A 17070-nucleotide genomic window follows, 5' to 3' on the forward strand; every position below is an offset into this window, starting at 1 on the left:
ATTTTTTTCCAAAGCCTCTCAGTAAAACGTCGGACGCTTACTTCACGTGCCATTTCTTTTAGTACTTCCCTCCTATCGGCTATTGTCTTGAGGCGCAATGTTAGACAGCATGACCGTCGGGATCGTTACGCGTCTTTAGGCAAGGCGACAATACCTCCATTGTGAAATCAGTGCGCCTAAAATGCAATCGCTTTAAAAGCCCCTCTTATATTCAGGAGGGGCTGGGTAAGCTAGGAAAGATGCAAGTACGAAAGGTGTGGTGGGGGGGGGGGGGCGAGAGCTCCTTGAATTTCGGGCACAAGATCACCGTGACCTGATTAATTGGAGGATGTCTTCTCGTGCTTAGTTTCATTTGTTTCGGTAAAGCCAAACTATGTTGTGTCATAAAAAAGCCGTACGCAGAATTTAGCAAGTGTTGAAGAACTTTGCTCAGTCACAAATATTCAAATACTGAAACAAAATACTTTGAAATTTGTGACATCACATTCGTACAGTGCAGCTGCGGTTCCGGCGGGAAACTCAGAAAATCTAAGTGCGTCACTCAATTTCTCTACTAATAATGAACATATTACCGCAAAAAAGCGACAAATACTTTTTCAACAAATACTACATAGGTTCAATATCATTTGGTGTTTCTCTGAGTGTCCCTTTATTATGCTTATGCCTCCTTCTGCAGGGTTTCACTCCGACAAATTACCATGTTTGGACTGTCCTCTCATATTTAACACTTGTATATGATGCAGAGATGAATATTATTATGTAATAATATTTTTAGCTATTAGTATTATTATTCTTTATTGATAAGTCAACCTGAGGCAGTAGTTTATATCAATTCTTGTTCACTACTTAGGGCGTCCACTCGTCACGCCGAGCGGTCAATCCCAGCAAAACTCGGGTCATGGCATGGTGAGAATGACTGGCGAATCGCACAACGCTGTCAAAAGGGAGGGCAAATAAATGCCGCATCATTTTCACTTTCCAGCATGGGGTAGGGCACGAATAACGGCCTTGTTCCTTTGACTTTCGTTACTGCACAAAGTTTTCAGAAGTGTTTCTTACGTTATCTTTCACAATTTTTATGCTGATGCAGATGACCAGTGGCGAGTAGAACACAGCCTCCACGGCTTTGGTACGACCACCAAGTTTTCCCGCAGAGACAGAGAGCTTTTGAAGACTTCCCATCAGTGTAGTGCGCCTGCCCCATGCCTGTAAAAGCGACGGATTTGCGTCGGAGTTTACACGGCGTGTGATATCTCCTCTTGTACTGTAAAAAAAAACGAACTCTACAAATACAAGCAAATTAGCCGGACTGATAAACTGCGAGAAAGCGTCTTGCTCGGAAGCATGTCCACTCCGACGCAACCGATCGCTGTCGTCAAGCGAGAGTGGTCGCGCCTCCCCCTGAACTACGCCTTGCACACCACAATTGGGATATGTGGTATTGCACTCATGCCCCTCTTGATCCTGAGCCACCGTTTCCAAGAAAACTTCTTCGCTTTCATCTACGTGATCATACAGCGGTTCATGAATGACGAAGTGGCCATGATTCGACGAGCCATCATGTCCCATCTCGATGACATGTCTCCGCAAGAGCCCTCGTTAATTCCCCGCGGTTCACTGCGCGTTCTGGAAGTCGGAGCAGCCTATGGACCAAATCTCGAGTTCATCCAGCGACCCGTCGAGTACTGGACGGTGGAGCCGAACAGAAGCTTCGAGGATTCGTTTATGCGAAACCTTCAGAGAAACTCGAACGTTTGTATTTTCCTTTTCATCTTTTATAAGCGCCATATGTTTTACGGATTTACTACGGTACTTGTAACTCCGTCACGTTCATGTATACGAGGAACGTCCTCAGATAGCAAATTTTATGGTTAGGTTATATTGCACACCCCTATATATATCGCATATATTTTGGTAGTGTCTCCGTTATCTCAATTTCACAATTTTTGACTGCATAAATATAGCCATACCTGGCATCAGCATTTTGTCGAGAAAAATGGCGAAAAAGATATCTTGCTTAAGTGGTAGATGATCTTACGAGGGTTGTAGTTTTCAACCTAGACTGGTGTAAAAAGTTACGACTGTGAAGAAAATAGGATGCTGCGTACAAATATAGATATATTTTTAAAATTTCAAAATATCTCATAATGCTGGCACGTAACCTCACAGCAACCACGTTTATGGTCCCGTGAACGTCATCAAGTTTCGTGAGAAACGTACATCATTATCAGGTGTGCCAGCATTTGTTGCACTTCAATAAGCATTCTAGATGTTATATCAATTAGCGACCCTATTATTTATCAACGTTCAAGGTCTACCTAGCAGCATATGGTAAGATAGAAGGTCGCAAGGTCACATTAATCTTTCTCTCAATAAACGAATTCTTCTTCGCAAATTCGGCGATCCATATTAAATGTCAAAAATGGTTCTGGATTGTTTAGATGCAGCTGATAATAGCGCATCGTAAATCACGGATGAACTGTAGCACAGAGAAGCCGTTCTGACATTCGCTGAGTAATTATTTAGTACTTGACGACAGTATAAATTGCATAAAAAATGATCCCATCGAGCAAATATTTCGATCCATTTAAACACCGTGGTATAAAAAAATAACAATTTTTTGTAAATTGACACGATTTGTAATATTGCTTTCAGAACTTGAGGTAGCAAACACTTCCGTCTTCTGGAATACGTACGTCGCATGCGTAGTTGGACTAACTGTATTGAAACTTCATCAAAAGATTTTTTTTCCTTTTTGTTCTGTAGCAGCTTAGCGTTGTATATCCAGACTTAGTAAGGATAAATAAATATCCCTTGGGACTGTTACAATGGCAATGTTACTTGGCAATATCCCCTACAATGTTATTTTGTTTGTCAAGACAAGCGATAATTTTCGGCGGCACCTCCTTTAGCATGCCCATGTTTTGAACCACTGGCTACCACTGGCTACTAGGTGAGATGAAATTTAATACCTGGGAAAAGCTTGACATATACTTAGTGTGACTGCGAAATCGTCAGTGTAAAGGTGCTTTTGTTAAAATCAGTTTATGAAAAGAATCGAGAGCATCCTTTCTTTTTCTTCTCTCCCAAGAGGAATGTTTGACTCCTGGGCTCCCATTTAAATACATAGGAATAGAAAAATTGTTTTACTCAGTAAACACTTAAACAAACCTGATGTGATGTGTTGCATTTAAAAGAAAATGTGAAAACCTAGTTACTGACTTACTGGAATGTTTTGTTTTGCTCAGCGATCTTTTAGATAGCAAAAACGAGAAACAATTTCAACAATTACCAAAATTGGCAACAAGAATGCAACAATTTCCGAAAACTAAACTATCATGTTTGCAACTGTAACTAATCAATCAAAAATAATACCACAATTCTGCAAACGGCACCTAATATTGCATATAAGTGGACAAATTTGGCATTATTATTTCTAACTTACAGGAGTTACAAGGATTTCTGGAGCTTTACAAAAGTCATACTTACATATTGGTCGGGTATTTCATAGCAATGTATAAAACATTACATTTGCCCGTTTTGGATGCTCCATCTGAACACGTTTACAGAAGTGCAATATGTATTTCTGGTGCTACTTACCAGTATGTTAACATCATATTTTTGAGAAACATAACTTTTGCATCTTTAAAACTTTTCAGGGCCTAATCGAAATTCTGCTTACTACAGTCACAAGAATTGTAATTTTGTCTCTCTAATGCAGCAAACTTAACGTCGGTTCTGGGTATGTCTTACGTAAGCGCTTCTGTGCTTTACAAGTGCTTAAATCAGTGGTATACGAATAGGCCCCACGCAAGAACTTCATGCTAAGGCCATGTTGTGTTGCTTTCTTATTTTTTCATACTAACTATTCCCTCGGGGTGCGCTCATATTTTCGAATCAAATACATGTAAAGGAAGCAATGCTCTCTTTCAATAACATAGGGACAGATTTGAATTAAATTTGTTGGATTTGAGAAAAGAATCTGAATTTTAGCAACTGTATAAAGTACACTTTTGCTTACAAGTTGATATAACTTTTAAAGTTTGCTGAATATTCGTGTCGAAAAATAAGTGAAGCAGGATCTTCACGGTATCTATACTTAACTCGGCACCAGAAACAGCTCTCAGAGTTCTGTAAACTGCTTATGTTATAACTTATACCATATCAAGTAGACAAATGTGACATGTGAGTTTTCAACTTAAGCAGAATTCGGGCATTGTTTATCACGGTTTTGCGAAAGTAAAACCGTGATAAACAATGTCCGAATGGTGTTTGTTTGAATGGAATTTGTTGTACATTCCTGAATGGTGTACACTACACCACATTTGAGCACTTAGGTGTCTCAATAGGTCGAGTTTTCAGAATTCACATCATTATTTGTTATGGAGTTACAGAGTTGAACGCTTGGCACTTGATATTTATCGGTATCTCGACTGACAAAATCCTTTTGTATACATAAAAGAACCCACACGTCAATAAAAGATAGGCAGTATCGACGAAGGGTAAACAAGAAAAGACAAAATTGGCCGTTGCGCTGAACCGACTTGCTCGATGGCCTGACAGCACGCTGGGGCGACATGTCGGCCTGAGGTGGCAACATCTGCTGCGCAACATAAAGAGCACCCTGGAAGGCCAACAGGATACCGTAAAATGCTCGGGCCGAATTCACAGCGCTTTCTTTTGTATTTGCCATTTGCCACTGGTCAGCCGCCTTGGCCGAGGATACCACCAGAATCAGGATTGGTGAAAATGTTCTTGTATAAGCCATTCAAGCATGTCTTTATGAATACGGGTTTTGCTCCCTACAGTCGCTGCACTTTATCTGTTGATGCGAAGGCGTCAAGTGGTGCACTGAGCGAAAGGGGTGACGTCCGCAGCCGCGAAACGGCGCCTAAATTTTCACGGGCTGCGACGCCACCGCACGAACGCGCTTCGACAGCGCAGAGAGGGCGAAATGGAGCACCTGCTGCCGCAATTGCGCGCCAAGTGTTGCACGAGGGGAGAGGGCATCGACACGACGTCAAATGATCCTCGCTCTCGTAGGCGTGTGTTATCCGGGCGTTCATTCGTGGTTCAAGCTCTCGCCTGCATTAGAACTGCATGGGTGCCTCCTGATTAATTTAGACTACCGAGGGATCGTTAGCCTGTCCCCGATGCACGGGACACTGTCGTTTTCGCATGCCGCCCCTATCGAAAGGCGGCCGCCGCGGCCGGGATTTTAACTCGCGGCCTTATGCTTAGCAGTGCAACACCATAGCCGCTAAGCCAACGCTGCGGGTTTGACGCCCTACAAGTTTTAAATATACGAAGCAACTGCGCCTAAATAATAAGAAAGTTATTTACCATATCTTTGTTAATTAGTCTTTTCATAGTAACTTAAGCAGCGGCAAAGCAGTTCCGCCTCGTCGTACAGCTCGTATACGATGACGATAGGTGTATCACGCGTATCTTATTATAAAAATATGTATTGTCTAAAATAACATTCCGTATATAACGTACCTGCGTTATGCACTGACAGGCAAAACTTCAAGATAAAAGAATTGCAGCGCTGCGTGAAGTGCAATGAAGTGCAGTATTTGGCTATGTCCTCCGACGCATACGCTGTCATCTTATACTGCTGCACTAATTAAATTAAAGATGGAAAAAGGCAGTAATCTCTGAACTATTCACTAGGATTTTTTATAGCGGCCTTTATAGACAGTAGCACAGCTGCGAGAAGTACATTTCAAAATAAAAGTTGCCCACATATTGTTAAGAATACTGACAAATTTTGGTGCGGACTGCTAGTGCAGCCAGCATATAAACCAACGTGGGCGATTATTATAATGCATATCCCCCCATGTCCCCCTCCTGCTACCGTCTATTTCTTTTAGGCACTCATTTACGCATGCTCTAAAGTGTTTCTTTTTCAGCAGTGATTACTTTAGTAGCTATCCAGCATCCGCCTGATCGTTTTACTGACAACAGATTTTTTTTCTTTGACTTACGGCAGGTAGGTAGGGATGACACCTCTTTCATTCGCCACCCTGCGTACTTTGCAGCTGGGAGCTCTTTACGCGTCGTGCACCAGCAGAATATGTGCTACGCAGAGTAGCACAGCTCTTCGTGTACGCTTTAGTGCGAGGACACCTTTATTTTACCGTCAAATTTTCAACAGATATTTTGAACATGCGTAATGATTCACGTGTCTGAGGTATTATTAAAAAACGAGAATCTTGAAGGAGGGTGTTCGTTCATCGGTTTTAAGAATGTCACTGTCACATCCTCTCTGCAAGTACACGACCACTTGAGCGATAGAAGCGTCCTTGTCCTCATGTGGAGATGAAGCGATTGATCACGGGATACGGGGAGGACATGCGCATGTTGCCAGACGGCTACTTCGACGCAGTTGTCCTCTGCTTCGTACTTTGCTCGGCAAAGGACGGATCAAAACTACTGAGCGAGTGCAAGCGTGTATTAAAGAAGGTGAGTACTTCATAGGTCTAGGCATTGCGAAGATAAAGCAATTCATGCTTCAAGATTTTGCACGAACATTTCCACAAACTTTTGTCCATCACTGCCTTTCACCTACAGTTGTATATGAGAGATTAGCTTTATGTGCTCCTACTAAGAAAGCTTCCTGGAAGAAGTTATTTGTCCTAAGTGATATTGCGACTGCCTTAAGATTTGGGAAAAGTAGGTCACTCGAGGCACTAAGAAAGCAGACTGGTAATAGCTGCTTCATATATATGTAGTCAAACAATTTCCTTGACAACGTATTGCTTCAACATCTGAGTCATGTACGGATATATGATTTTCAATTATTCAATCATTCTTATTTTGTCTATTTAAATAGACAGGAATGGTGGATAAAAGTTGCTATTAGGCATCGTGACGAGCCCACTGCCTCTATTACAAGGGATCAGAGCAACACAGACATAAGTAGTGTTCACAGCAAGATAAACAAAAAGTTACAAACCAGATCGTTAATTAAGATGGTAAAGAACATAATCACACAATGCTGAAAATATGTATGTGATCAGAATTTGTTTCGGAGTGACATGGACGTGAATTTAAAGTTTAGGTTCATTTTTAATTTATTTGTACCTTGCAACGTAGTTGTTGTTTTTTTACTTTGGCGCGCACCTGTCTCATTGGTTAATCAGTACAATCAATCATTAAAATTAGTACAATCAGTAATCAGTACAATCAATCAATTAAAATTACCAACATGTCTGTAAGTGCCTTTATGATAAAGAGGATACTAATATCTGTGAGTCGTTTGCATGAACAATTTCTTTGTTAAGGAGCATTGGTACCATACTTGGTACATATGTAGCTCTGTGACTGCCGGCATGAACTGATACTACGAACCAAGACACACATTTCGTTGTCTTTAACGTGCCTAAATGCCCTCTCGTTCCTTAATTAACTTCGACAGAAAAGGCAATATGATTTTTACATCATGTACGAGGATACGCATTTCAATACATCACCTAGAATTTCAATTTAGAACATCCTAGAATGTATAACTTATCGACACCCCTTAGTCTTGAATTACAAGATTAGGTAGAATTACAGCAAGGTTAAAGGCAATTTACATTAATTATAGGAGTATATTCAGATAGGGCAAGTGTTAGTCATTCTTTCCGTATATTAGTTCATGAGCACACAAAACTCCACAAATATCGCAATCTACATTCTTAAAGGTGAAAATAACTAGTGACAATGAGACTAGTGGCCTAAAGATTCCCAACAAAACGTTTATACCGCATGGTTGCATGAAAAATGAGTTTTTAGAGGAGTACGCGGGCATCATTTGCATGTTTTTTTTTGCATGATACGTTTAGCGAACACCAGCGGGTGTGTAAGAGTAAGACCAGATATTCAGAACACAAAAGTGTCAATTTCTCTCCTCCTACAGTGTACTGTATTTCAATACAGCATTGTATTTGTGGTTGTACACCCGGCGAAAATATATTGTGGGGCACGAGATCGGAGAAAAAGCTGAATAACCCCGCAGCCTAACAACGCAGTCTGGTATTTGCATTTCGGGCATCGACTGGAATATGCTAAGAACATTATCGTATGCAGTTTCACTGGCTACTGCTACAGGCTGCTCGGGAATTGAATGTTTTAGGATATCGCAGGGTCCGTAAACTTTTGTCGCCCTGTGTACATGTATACTACAAATACAGTGCCGAGAACAAATGAAAAATACACGTTATTCTCGTGTTTCCAGGAAATACTAAGTAGATACCGGAAAATTAAAGGTGAAGCAAGAATGAAGCAGCGCGCTCAACGCACACAGCGATGGGGGCTGTGCTTCGTCAGAAAGCCCACCATAATAACCATTGTTGAGTAAACAGCAATAACAGTGCCGGCAAAAGAAAAACCCGGTATAGGTTCACGCAATCTGAATATCGCTTCATGATGCCCAAGAGCAAAACAGCAGGCCGCTTTTATCTTCTTCCTAAAATACATAAAGTTCTGGTCGAAGAAATACTTACAGCAGAAATCCCAGGCCGTCCCATCGTGTCTAATAACAACACACCTACCGAGTCACCATTTAAGTTCTTAAATCACCACCTGTCAAACATACCCACCACCCTCCCATCTTTCGTTCAAGACACGCCGCACTTCCTTCGAGTTATCGACGGCATCAACGCCAACCAAATCCTTTCTGACCGCGCTATTCTAGTCACTCTGGATGTTTCTGCCCTTTAGACCAACATTCCCATGAGTGAAGGAATTGAAGCCGTTTCTAGATCCCTCGCAATCAATCCCCAAGCACACACTCCTGAAGTTTACTTATCGCTGCTTAGGTTAGTTCTCACGCTCAACTATTTCGAATTCGATTCTATACACTACCTGAAAATTTTCGGCACTAGCATGGGTACGCCATTCGCTCCCACGTATGCGAACATTTTCATGGGACAGCTTGAAGCAGACCTGCTGAAATCCTACGCTTTAAAGCCCCACACCTATCTTCATTACATTGACGACATATTTATAATATGGGAACACGGCACAAGCGCCTTAACCGACTTAATTAGCCATTTCAATCGCTTTCGCCCGAGTACTAAATTTACTGCTCACCACTCTCCTAGTAAGGTCAACTTCCTGGACACGACGGTCTACCTAGAGAACGGAAAGCTGAGAACGACACTTTACCGGAAGCCTACAGATAGCCAGCAATACTTAGACTGCCACAGTCATCACCCGCGACATTGCAAGTAAGGAATTTTCGCCGGACAAGCAAAACGTATAAGAAGAATCTGCAGTGAAGAACACGATTACATCCACCACCTAAATGGCCCTAAATCAACGCTAGCAGAAAGGAACTATCCACAAGTTGCTCTCGATAGAGCTTATGATGCCGCGTCAATATTGGAGAGACAGTCGGAATTGCCGAAGAGACAGCCTACATTAGAATCTGACAGACCACCGGCCTTTATAACAAAATATTCTAATGCACTCCCAAACATTAACAACATCCTAAGAAAATACCTCCCAATATTATCAAGTAACGAGCGTCTGCGAAAAGCGTTCCCGGATGTACCCAGGGTTACCTATCGCCGAAACAAGTACTTTAAAAACATGTTAGTGCACGCGAAAGTCAGCCAGCAGCATTCCCCCGTAATAAAAGCATGTTGTCGCCCTAGGTGCAAAACCTGCAGGCACCTTCAAAGTGACATTAAAATTAAAAGCACCGCAAATTGTTATACATATGAAGTCAAATCTAGCTTCACTTGCACAAGTTCGGATGTGATTTATAGGCTTGAATGTTCCTTCTGTAAGGAACAATATATCGGTGAAACAGGACAATCAATGAACGTCAAATTAAACGGACATCGCGCGGACACAGCTAAAGAGCTTCTCTAAGCCCTCGCCGAGCCATTCAACCAACCAGGTCATAACCTTGATGAACTTAAGCTCTACAGCTTACAGTCAAATTTTCGTTCTGAAGGAGAAAGAAAATACAGAGAATCATGCCTTATCCATAAGTTCAAGACATTGGAACCAAAAGGCATAAACGTTTCAAAGGGAGCTTTACAATCTATTCGCTATGCTAAACTTCCGGCTATAGGCAACAACACTTAGTTTTATTTCTTGGCGTATACCCCCCCCCTTTTTTTTCTTTCGTTTTTTTTTCTCAGCCGGCGTGTGAGACGCCCTTGACACGCCGACTTACGCGCGTGCCTTGACAGAACGGAGTGGGGGGGGGGGGGGTGCCCTGGCTTTGACGTTGTACATTGCGTTCCTTTACCCTCAATTCGACACGCTAACACATTTTCCCTCGTTTCCACATCCTCCCGTCTCACACCCTCTCCTCTTTAGAAGGACCCCACCTATATATACTTTGGCGAGGAAAGCATACGTCGCCTTGACGAAAAGTCCACTTGTCGAAACGTTGGCTCCTGCATTCACCTTGTTCACGTTTTGCTCATCGTCCGATACATAGGGTGTTATGAAACTGCACCAAATAAAAGAAATGCCTGAGGCGAATGGTATTCCAAACGTTCAGCTAAATTACTTGGTGAGGTTGCCATTACTTCTACGAGAAATCAAAATGGCTAATTGAATAATACACTAATTGTGCTAATTCTTCTTTGTACCCAATTCGCTTATAGTAAATATTTCAATATACGAATTGCAGTGAGTTAGCAAGGAATGTTGACTTAGAACGAATTCTGAGGATGTCACCAGTTTCGAGATGTACCCCCACAGACGTGGGGTAAAAATTCACTGCCACTGTTGTTCCACTTAGTTTCTTATGAAAACGCTGTTTTACGCATTGGAGCACGAAAGTAAGGGAACGCCAATGCACTTCGTTGTACCTATGGAAAATTATATTGAAACAGGCGTTGTCCTGAGAATTGGTTTCAATTACTCATGCTTTGTGAACTCACCGGCTGTGATTTGCAGACTGGAATGTGTACAGTCAAATATTTAATAGAATAGGTAATTAGTGTAAATAAGTTATTTATCTAAGAAAGCATTTTGAGTTCTCATGAAACTAATGGCTGCCCCATCGAGTAATTTAGCTGAAGGTTTAGAATTGTGCTATGTGTCACAAGCAGTTTATGAAAATTTAGTGCTACATTCATATGGGAACGGATTACCAGCGAAGCTATGTGGGCTCCATACATAGGCTACATATATTATGGAATCATATTTTTTTCTTCATGCGGCACCGCACTACACCGCCACAAGCGCCTCCGTGGTCACCGCACCTCCCATGCATCTGCGGCAACCCCAGCTGCAGCCGCGCTGGAACTTGCGACGCGCGTGACGCTATAACCACGCAAGCGCAGGCCACGTGCGCAGGTGCAGGCGTTATCGCCACATACATTGCTGCAGCGCCGTCACCAGATTCTTTCCCCCTCTCCCCTACCCATCTCCAGTCCTGTCCACGCGCCGTATCCCCGTTACGGACGGAAGCAGGCCCCCACCCTCCTCCTTAATTGGTACCCACCCCTCTCCTTAATTGGAATGCATGCGGGGGATGCATAAGGGGGCTAGAGGTAAACAGCTGTGCTGTAAAGAAAGTACACCTAGTATTAGTTCTTTTAAATTAAGAACAAGCATTTCCAACGGAGCGTTTTACGACACTGAATTTTAAAACGCAGCTCCTGCGGCAAGCGTCGGAGGCGGCCGCCTCGCCGTGGCCGACCAAACGAGCACGGCGGAGTAAAAGAGAGAGAACGCGAAGCACAGCGGACGACGGAAAGTGGTGATAGGGAAGAAAGTGCGAGGAGGAAAGCGGAGGAGGAGGGTGTAGCGGAACCTTGAGGCGGAAAGCCGGCGAGAATGGAATGTCGAGAGTGTGAGAAAGTGTAGTCCTGCGAAAGACAGGCTCTGCGGTGACGATGGCTACGAGATCGCGCCGCACTATCGCGCGTCGTCTGATCATCAATGACACCAGCGATACCATATATGGAAAGAAAATGTTGCAAGAGCGGAGGTATGTCCGCGGCAGCTGCTACGAATCGCGCCCGCGCGGCGCCCCCGCGCTGTCTCTCGCAATCTCCCAATTAGCGAGGCAGTCTTGTTGCACTTTGCTCCGTTTTCAACATGCCACGCGAGAAAGGTTGTCCACGCCATCCAATATATCGCGAAATAAAAATGCGTATAGAGCAGCGGTCAAATTTACCAATAGGGAGTATTGTAATTTTCGGTGAAACTAAAAAAGAATACCTTCGATCTTGCGGTTTTACATGCCCACACCACGATCTTATTATTATACACGCCATCGCGGGGGGCTACAGAAATATGGTACACCTCGGGTTCTTTAACGTGCAACTAAATCTAAGTAGATGGATGTTTTCGCATTTTATCATCATCAGCAGCAGCAGCCTGGTCACGACCCCTGCAGGGTAAATGCCTCTCCCATACTTCTCCAACTATGCCCGTCATGCACAAATTGTGGCCCTGTCGTCCCTACAAACTTCCTAACCTCATCCGCCCAGATAACTTTCTGCCACCCCCTGCTACGGTTGTCTTCCCTTGGCATCCAGTCCGTCATTCTTAATGACCTCACTACCTATCGTAAACTCCTGTTCTCTTCCGAGACTCTTAAACATTACTTTAGTTTTCTGCAAATTAATTTTTAGACCCACCCTTCGGCTTTGCCTCTCCAGGTCAGGGAGCATGCATTGCAGCTGGTCCCCTGAGTTACTATAAGCAAGGCAATATCATCAGCGAATCGCAAGTTACTAAGGTACTCTTCATTAACTCTTATCCCCAATTCTTCCCAATCCAGGTCTCTGAATACCTCCTGTAAACACGCTGTGAATAGCATATCAGAGATCGTATCTCCCTGCCTGACGCCTTTCTTTATTGGGATTTTGTTGCTTTCTTTATGGAGAAGTACGGTGGCTGTGGAGCTGCTACAGATATCTTTCAGTATTTTTACATACGGCTCGTCTACACCCTGATTCCGCAATGCCTCCATGACTGATGAGGTTTCGACTGAATCAAACGCTTTCTGGTAAGCAAAGAAAGCTATATATAAGGGTCGGTTATATTCCGCACATTTCTGTGTCACTTGAGTGATAGTGTGAATATGGTCTATTGTTGGGTAGGGTTTACGGAATCCTGCCCGGTCCTTTGGTTGACGGAAGTCTATGGTGTTCCTGATTCTATTTGCAATTACCTTAGTAAATACCTTGTAGGCAACGGACAGTAAGCTCATCGGTCTATAATTTTTCAAGTCTTTGGCGTCCCCTTTCTTGTGGGTTAGGATTATGTAAGCGTTCTCCCAAGATTCCTGTACGCTCGAAGTCATGAGGCATTGCGTATACAAGGTGGCCAGGTTTCCTAGAAGAATCTGCCCACCATCCTTCAACAAATCCGCTGTTACCTGATCCTCCCCAGCTGCCTTCCTCCCTTGCATAGGATCCAAGGCTTTCTTTACTTCTTCGGTGTCACTTGTGGGATTTCAAATTCCTCTAGACAATTCCCTCTTCCATTATCGTCGTGGGTGCCACTGGTACTGTATAAATCTCTGTATAACTTCTCAGCCACTTGAACGATCTCATCCATATTAGTAATGATATTGCCGGCTTTGTCTCTTAACGCATGCATCTCATTCTTGCCTATTCCTAGTTTCTTCTTCACTGCTTTTAGGCTTCGTCTGGTCCTGAGAGCATGTTCAATTCTGTCCATATTATACTTCCTTATGTCAGCTGTCTTACGCTTGTTGATTAACATGAAAAGTTCTGCCAGTTCTATTATAGGTGTAGGGATAGAGGCTTTCATACATTGGCATTTCTTGATCAGATCTTTCGTCTCCTGCGATAGCTTGCTGGTATCCTGTCTAACGGAGTTACCACCGACTTCGATTGCGCATTCCTTAATGACGCCCATAAGATTTTCGTTGATATTTTCAACACTAAGATCCTCTTCCTGAGTTAAGGCCGAATAGCTGTTCTGTTGCTTGATCCGGAATCCCTCTATTTTCCCTCTTACAGCTAACTCATTGATCGGCTCCTTAAGTGCCAGTTTCCTTCATTCCCTCCTCAAGTCTAGGCTAATTCGAGTTCTTACGATCCTATGGCCACTGCAGCGCACCTTGCCGAGCACGTCCACATCTTGTATGATGCCAGGGTTAGTGCTGAGTATAAAGTCTATTTCATTTCTAGTCTCGCTATTCGGGCTCTTACTCGTCCACTTTCGGCTATCCCGCTTGCGAAAGCAGGTATTCAATATCCGCATATGATTATGCTCAGCAAAGTCTATTAATAACTCTCCCCTGCTATTCCTAGTGCCTATGCCATATTCCCCCACTGACTTGTCTCCAGCTTGCTTCTTGCCTATCTTGGCATCAAAGCCGCCCATCGGCATTGCGCCCCCATCGAAATACGGCTGCCAAGGCCGGGATTCAAACCCCGCGTCGTCATGCTTCTCAGCCCAACACCATAGTCACGGCGGGTGATGAAAACGAGGCCCTGCCGGGATGGGAGCGGACTAATCAGAGGGCGCGCCGGGGTAGGGGGACGAGAGGGTGATAAGAGTAGGTGTTTTCCTGGCACGCGCCCGTTTGCTCCACGCATTCCACTGGGAGCAAGTGGCAGCGGGAGCTCGCACAAGAGCAGTAGTGCCGACGTCGTGCAAATCACGAGCGTCGAGAGAGAGAGAGAAGAAACTTTATTAGAAATTGAAAGGATTTATGTGGTTGGGCCCCTAAGTCCAAGGCCCCAATGGATGTCGCTACCACTCGTGCTCGTCGTATCAGGGTCAGCCAGGCCTGAGGCTCCGAGCGACGGAGGATTGCCTCCCACTGCGCATATGTTGGTTGGGGTGATTGTTGAACAGGGATATCAGTTGATAGCTTTTGGCATTCAATCGTGACGTGGAACCTCTTCGGTGGTGCACCGAAGCCTGTGCAGGTGTTGGTTTATAAGGTTGGGGAGAACTTGTTGAGAAGGAGGAGGTTCGAATAAGGGTTGGTTTGAAGCCGTCTGAGGGATACGGGTTCATCCGGGAGAAGGATTTTGGTGGACGGTGATATCGCAAGCGCCCTAGTCTGTAAAAGTTCATAGTGTCACGGTATCTGTTGGGCAAATTCTTGGAGGCTTGATATGGGTTGCTCACCTCACTGCCTGCTGCTCGGCAGGTTAGCTCTCGGGCAGCCGCATGAGTGCGGTCATTACCCGACAGTGAGGCATGAGCAGGTGTCCAAATCAGCCTGACGCGTGGTATTGAGGGATATGGAATGGCGGATATTTTACGTGTACTGGTGAAGGCACGATCGGCTTCCTGAGGTATGACTCCTGAGGTAGGTTGGACATGCGTCTTGGGAGTGTTTAATGATGATGTGGTCGTGTCTTGGTGATCTTTTCATGTCACTGACGATGTGGTTGATGGCGAGTGCTATGGCCAACGTGTGCCCTGTGGGCGTAGCCTCGGTTTGGATGCTACACGAGGTTATGATATTACCCTGATCGTACTCCACTACCGACACTTGTGTTTCTTTGTTTTTAGTCGCAAGAGCATAGCGACAGCGTCGGTATAACAAGCGGTACCACCGGCTGGGCGTTGATGAGTTTCCGATGGTATCTAACACGTGCATTCCGGTGACCATTATGATGCTCTGGATGCATATCGCGCGGTATGGGAGTTATGGTGAGTAAGGGTCGAATGTTTGAAGGATTGGGATATGCTCTCGCGTAGAGGGTTAATGCTGTGGGTAGCCCAGCCGTGAGACAAATGCCTGCCTGTGTCGGTCAGTCTCAGTCGCTCGAGTTGCGCCATTCTGTGTGTTTCGATGTGTTCCTCGATGGTATTGTGTACCCCGAGATATGTAGCCGTTCCGTGGAAGCATATACAGGAATTCCGAGTGCTTCTTCAACAGCTCTTCTAATAATTGTGTTTATACGGTCGGTCTAGGAGGGGGTCAGATTGTGGTATGTGAGGTGATAGGTCAGCTGGTTGATGATGCATGCCTTGACCAACGGCAGCATATCGGCTTCTTTGAGTCCTTAGCGGCGGTTACTAACACGCCTCATCATACCGATGATTTGCTCTCACTGTCGTCCAAGGAGATCTACCGTGAAGTGGGCTTTGGCAGTAGACTGTAGGTGATTACCAAGGATTCGGACCCTTTGTTCAGTGGGAATTGGTATGCCTTGTATTTTCACTTCAATCACTGAAAGTTGCGTTTCAGGGCTGCGTCAGGGTCGGAATAGTAATAGTTCTGATTTATGTGGCGCACATTCGAGGTCTACAGTCGCGAGATACGCCTGCACTATATCCACCGCCGTCTGTAGGCGGTCCTGAATGTCTCCATCCGAGCCGGTGCACGTCCAGAGAGTTAAATCGTCAGCATATATCACGTGGTGTAGCCCCTCGACCTTCTCCAGTAGCTGAGGTAGTCTCGCCATAGCTATGTTGAATAACGTCGGCGAGACCACCGACCCCTGAGGTGTCCCCGCTCCGGGAACTTTAATGTCTGATGACCGACATGGGCCCATTCCCACAGGGGCTATACGGTCCTTGAGAAAGGCTCACACGTAACTGTACATACGGGAGCCACAATCAGAGTGGGCCAGGTTCTCAAGGATGAGACCATGGGAAACAGCATCTAAAGCTGCCTTCACATCAAGTGCAAAAAGAGCTCTCGTCCGCGCACGGAGGAGCGGGGGGGGGCGGGGGTCAACGAGATCCTCTTTTACCTGAAGAAGAACATCGTGAGGGGATAAATGGTGACGAAATCCAAACTGTGTGTGGGAGAAGAAATTTTGGATCTCCAAGAAAGGTTGAAGACGTTTTAGGATTACGTACTCAGCAGCTTTCCAATGCACGATGTGAGGGAAATTGGCCGTAAGTTTTTGATCGACAGTGGCTTTCCGGGCTTGAGCATGGAAGTGATCTCGGCACGTCGCCATTCCGGAGGGAGAGTGCCGGCATGGCAGTGCTGATTCTACACAGCACAGAGCGTTTCCAGGTCTCATGCGGGATATTTCGCAGTAGAGTGTACCGTATCCCGTCCTCACCGGGTGCCGTGCTCCTATGAACATCTGCGAGTGCTGCTTTGATTTCGTGGACATTTATGTCAGTGCCTAGCGGGTCACTTTCTTCTCTGTA

The 17070-nt window shown here is 44.6% G+C and overlaps 1 protein-coding gene across 1 annotated transcript in view; it reads left to right on the forward strand.

Moving 5' to 3' along the window:
* Positions 1-1128: 1128 nt before the first annotated feature.
* LOC135913855 (thiol S-methyltransferase TMT1A-like) overlaps positions 1129-17070 on the forward strand; it is a 75084-nt gene continuing 59142 nt past the window's right edge. Inside the window, exon 1 of the mRNA XM_065446553.1 lies at positions 1129-1752. Within this exon, the coding sequence (XP_065302625.1) occupies positions 1345-1752 (408 nt within the window). The 5' untranslated portion in view covers positions 1129-1344. The remainder of the gene's footprint in view (positions 1753-17070) is intronic.

The sequence above is a fragment of the Dermacentor albipictus genome, chromosome 5 (genome assembly GCF_038994185.2).
Source record: "Dermacentor albipictus isolate Rhodes 1998 colony chromosome 5, USDA_Dalb.pri_finalv2, whole genome shotgun sequence".
Lineage (NCBI taxonomy): Eukaryota > Metazoa > Arthropoda > Arachnida > Ixodida > Ixodidae > Dermacentor > Dermacentor albipictus.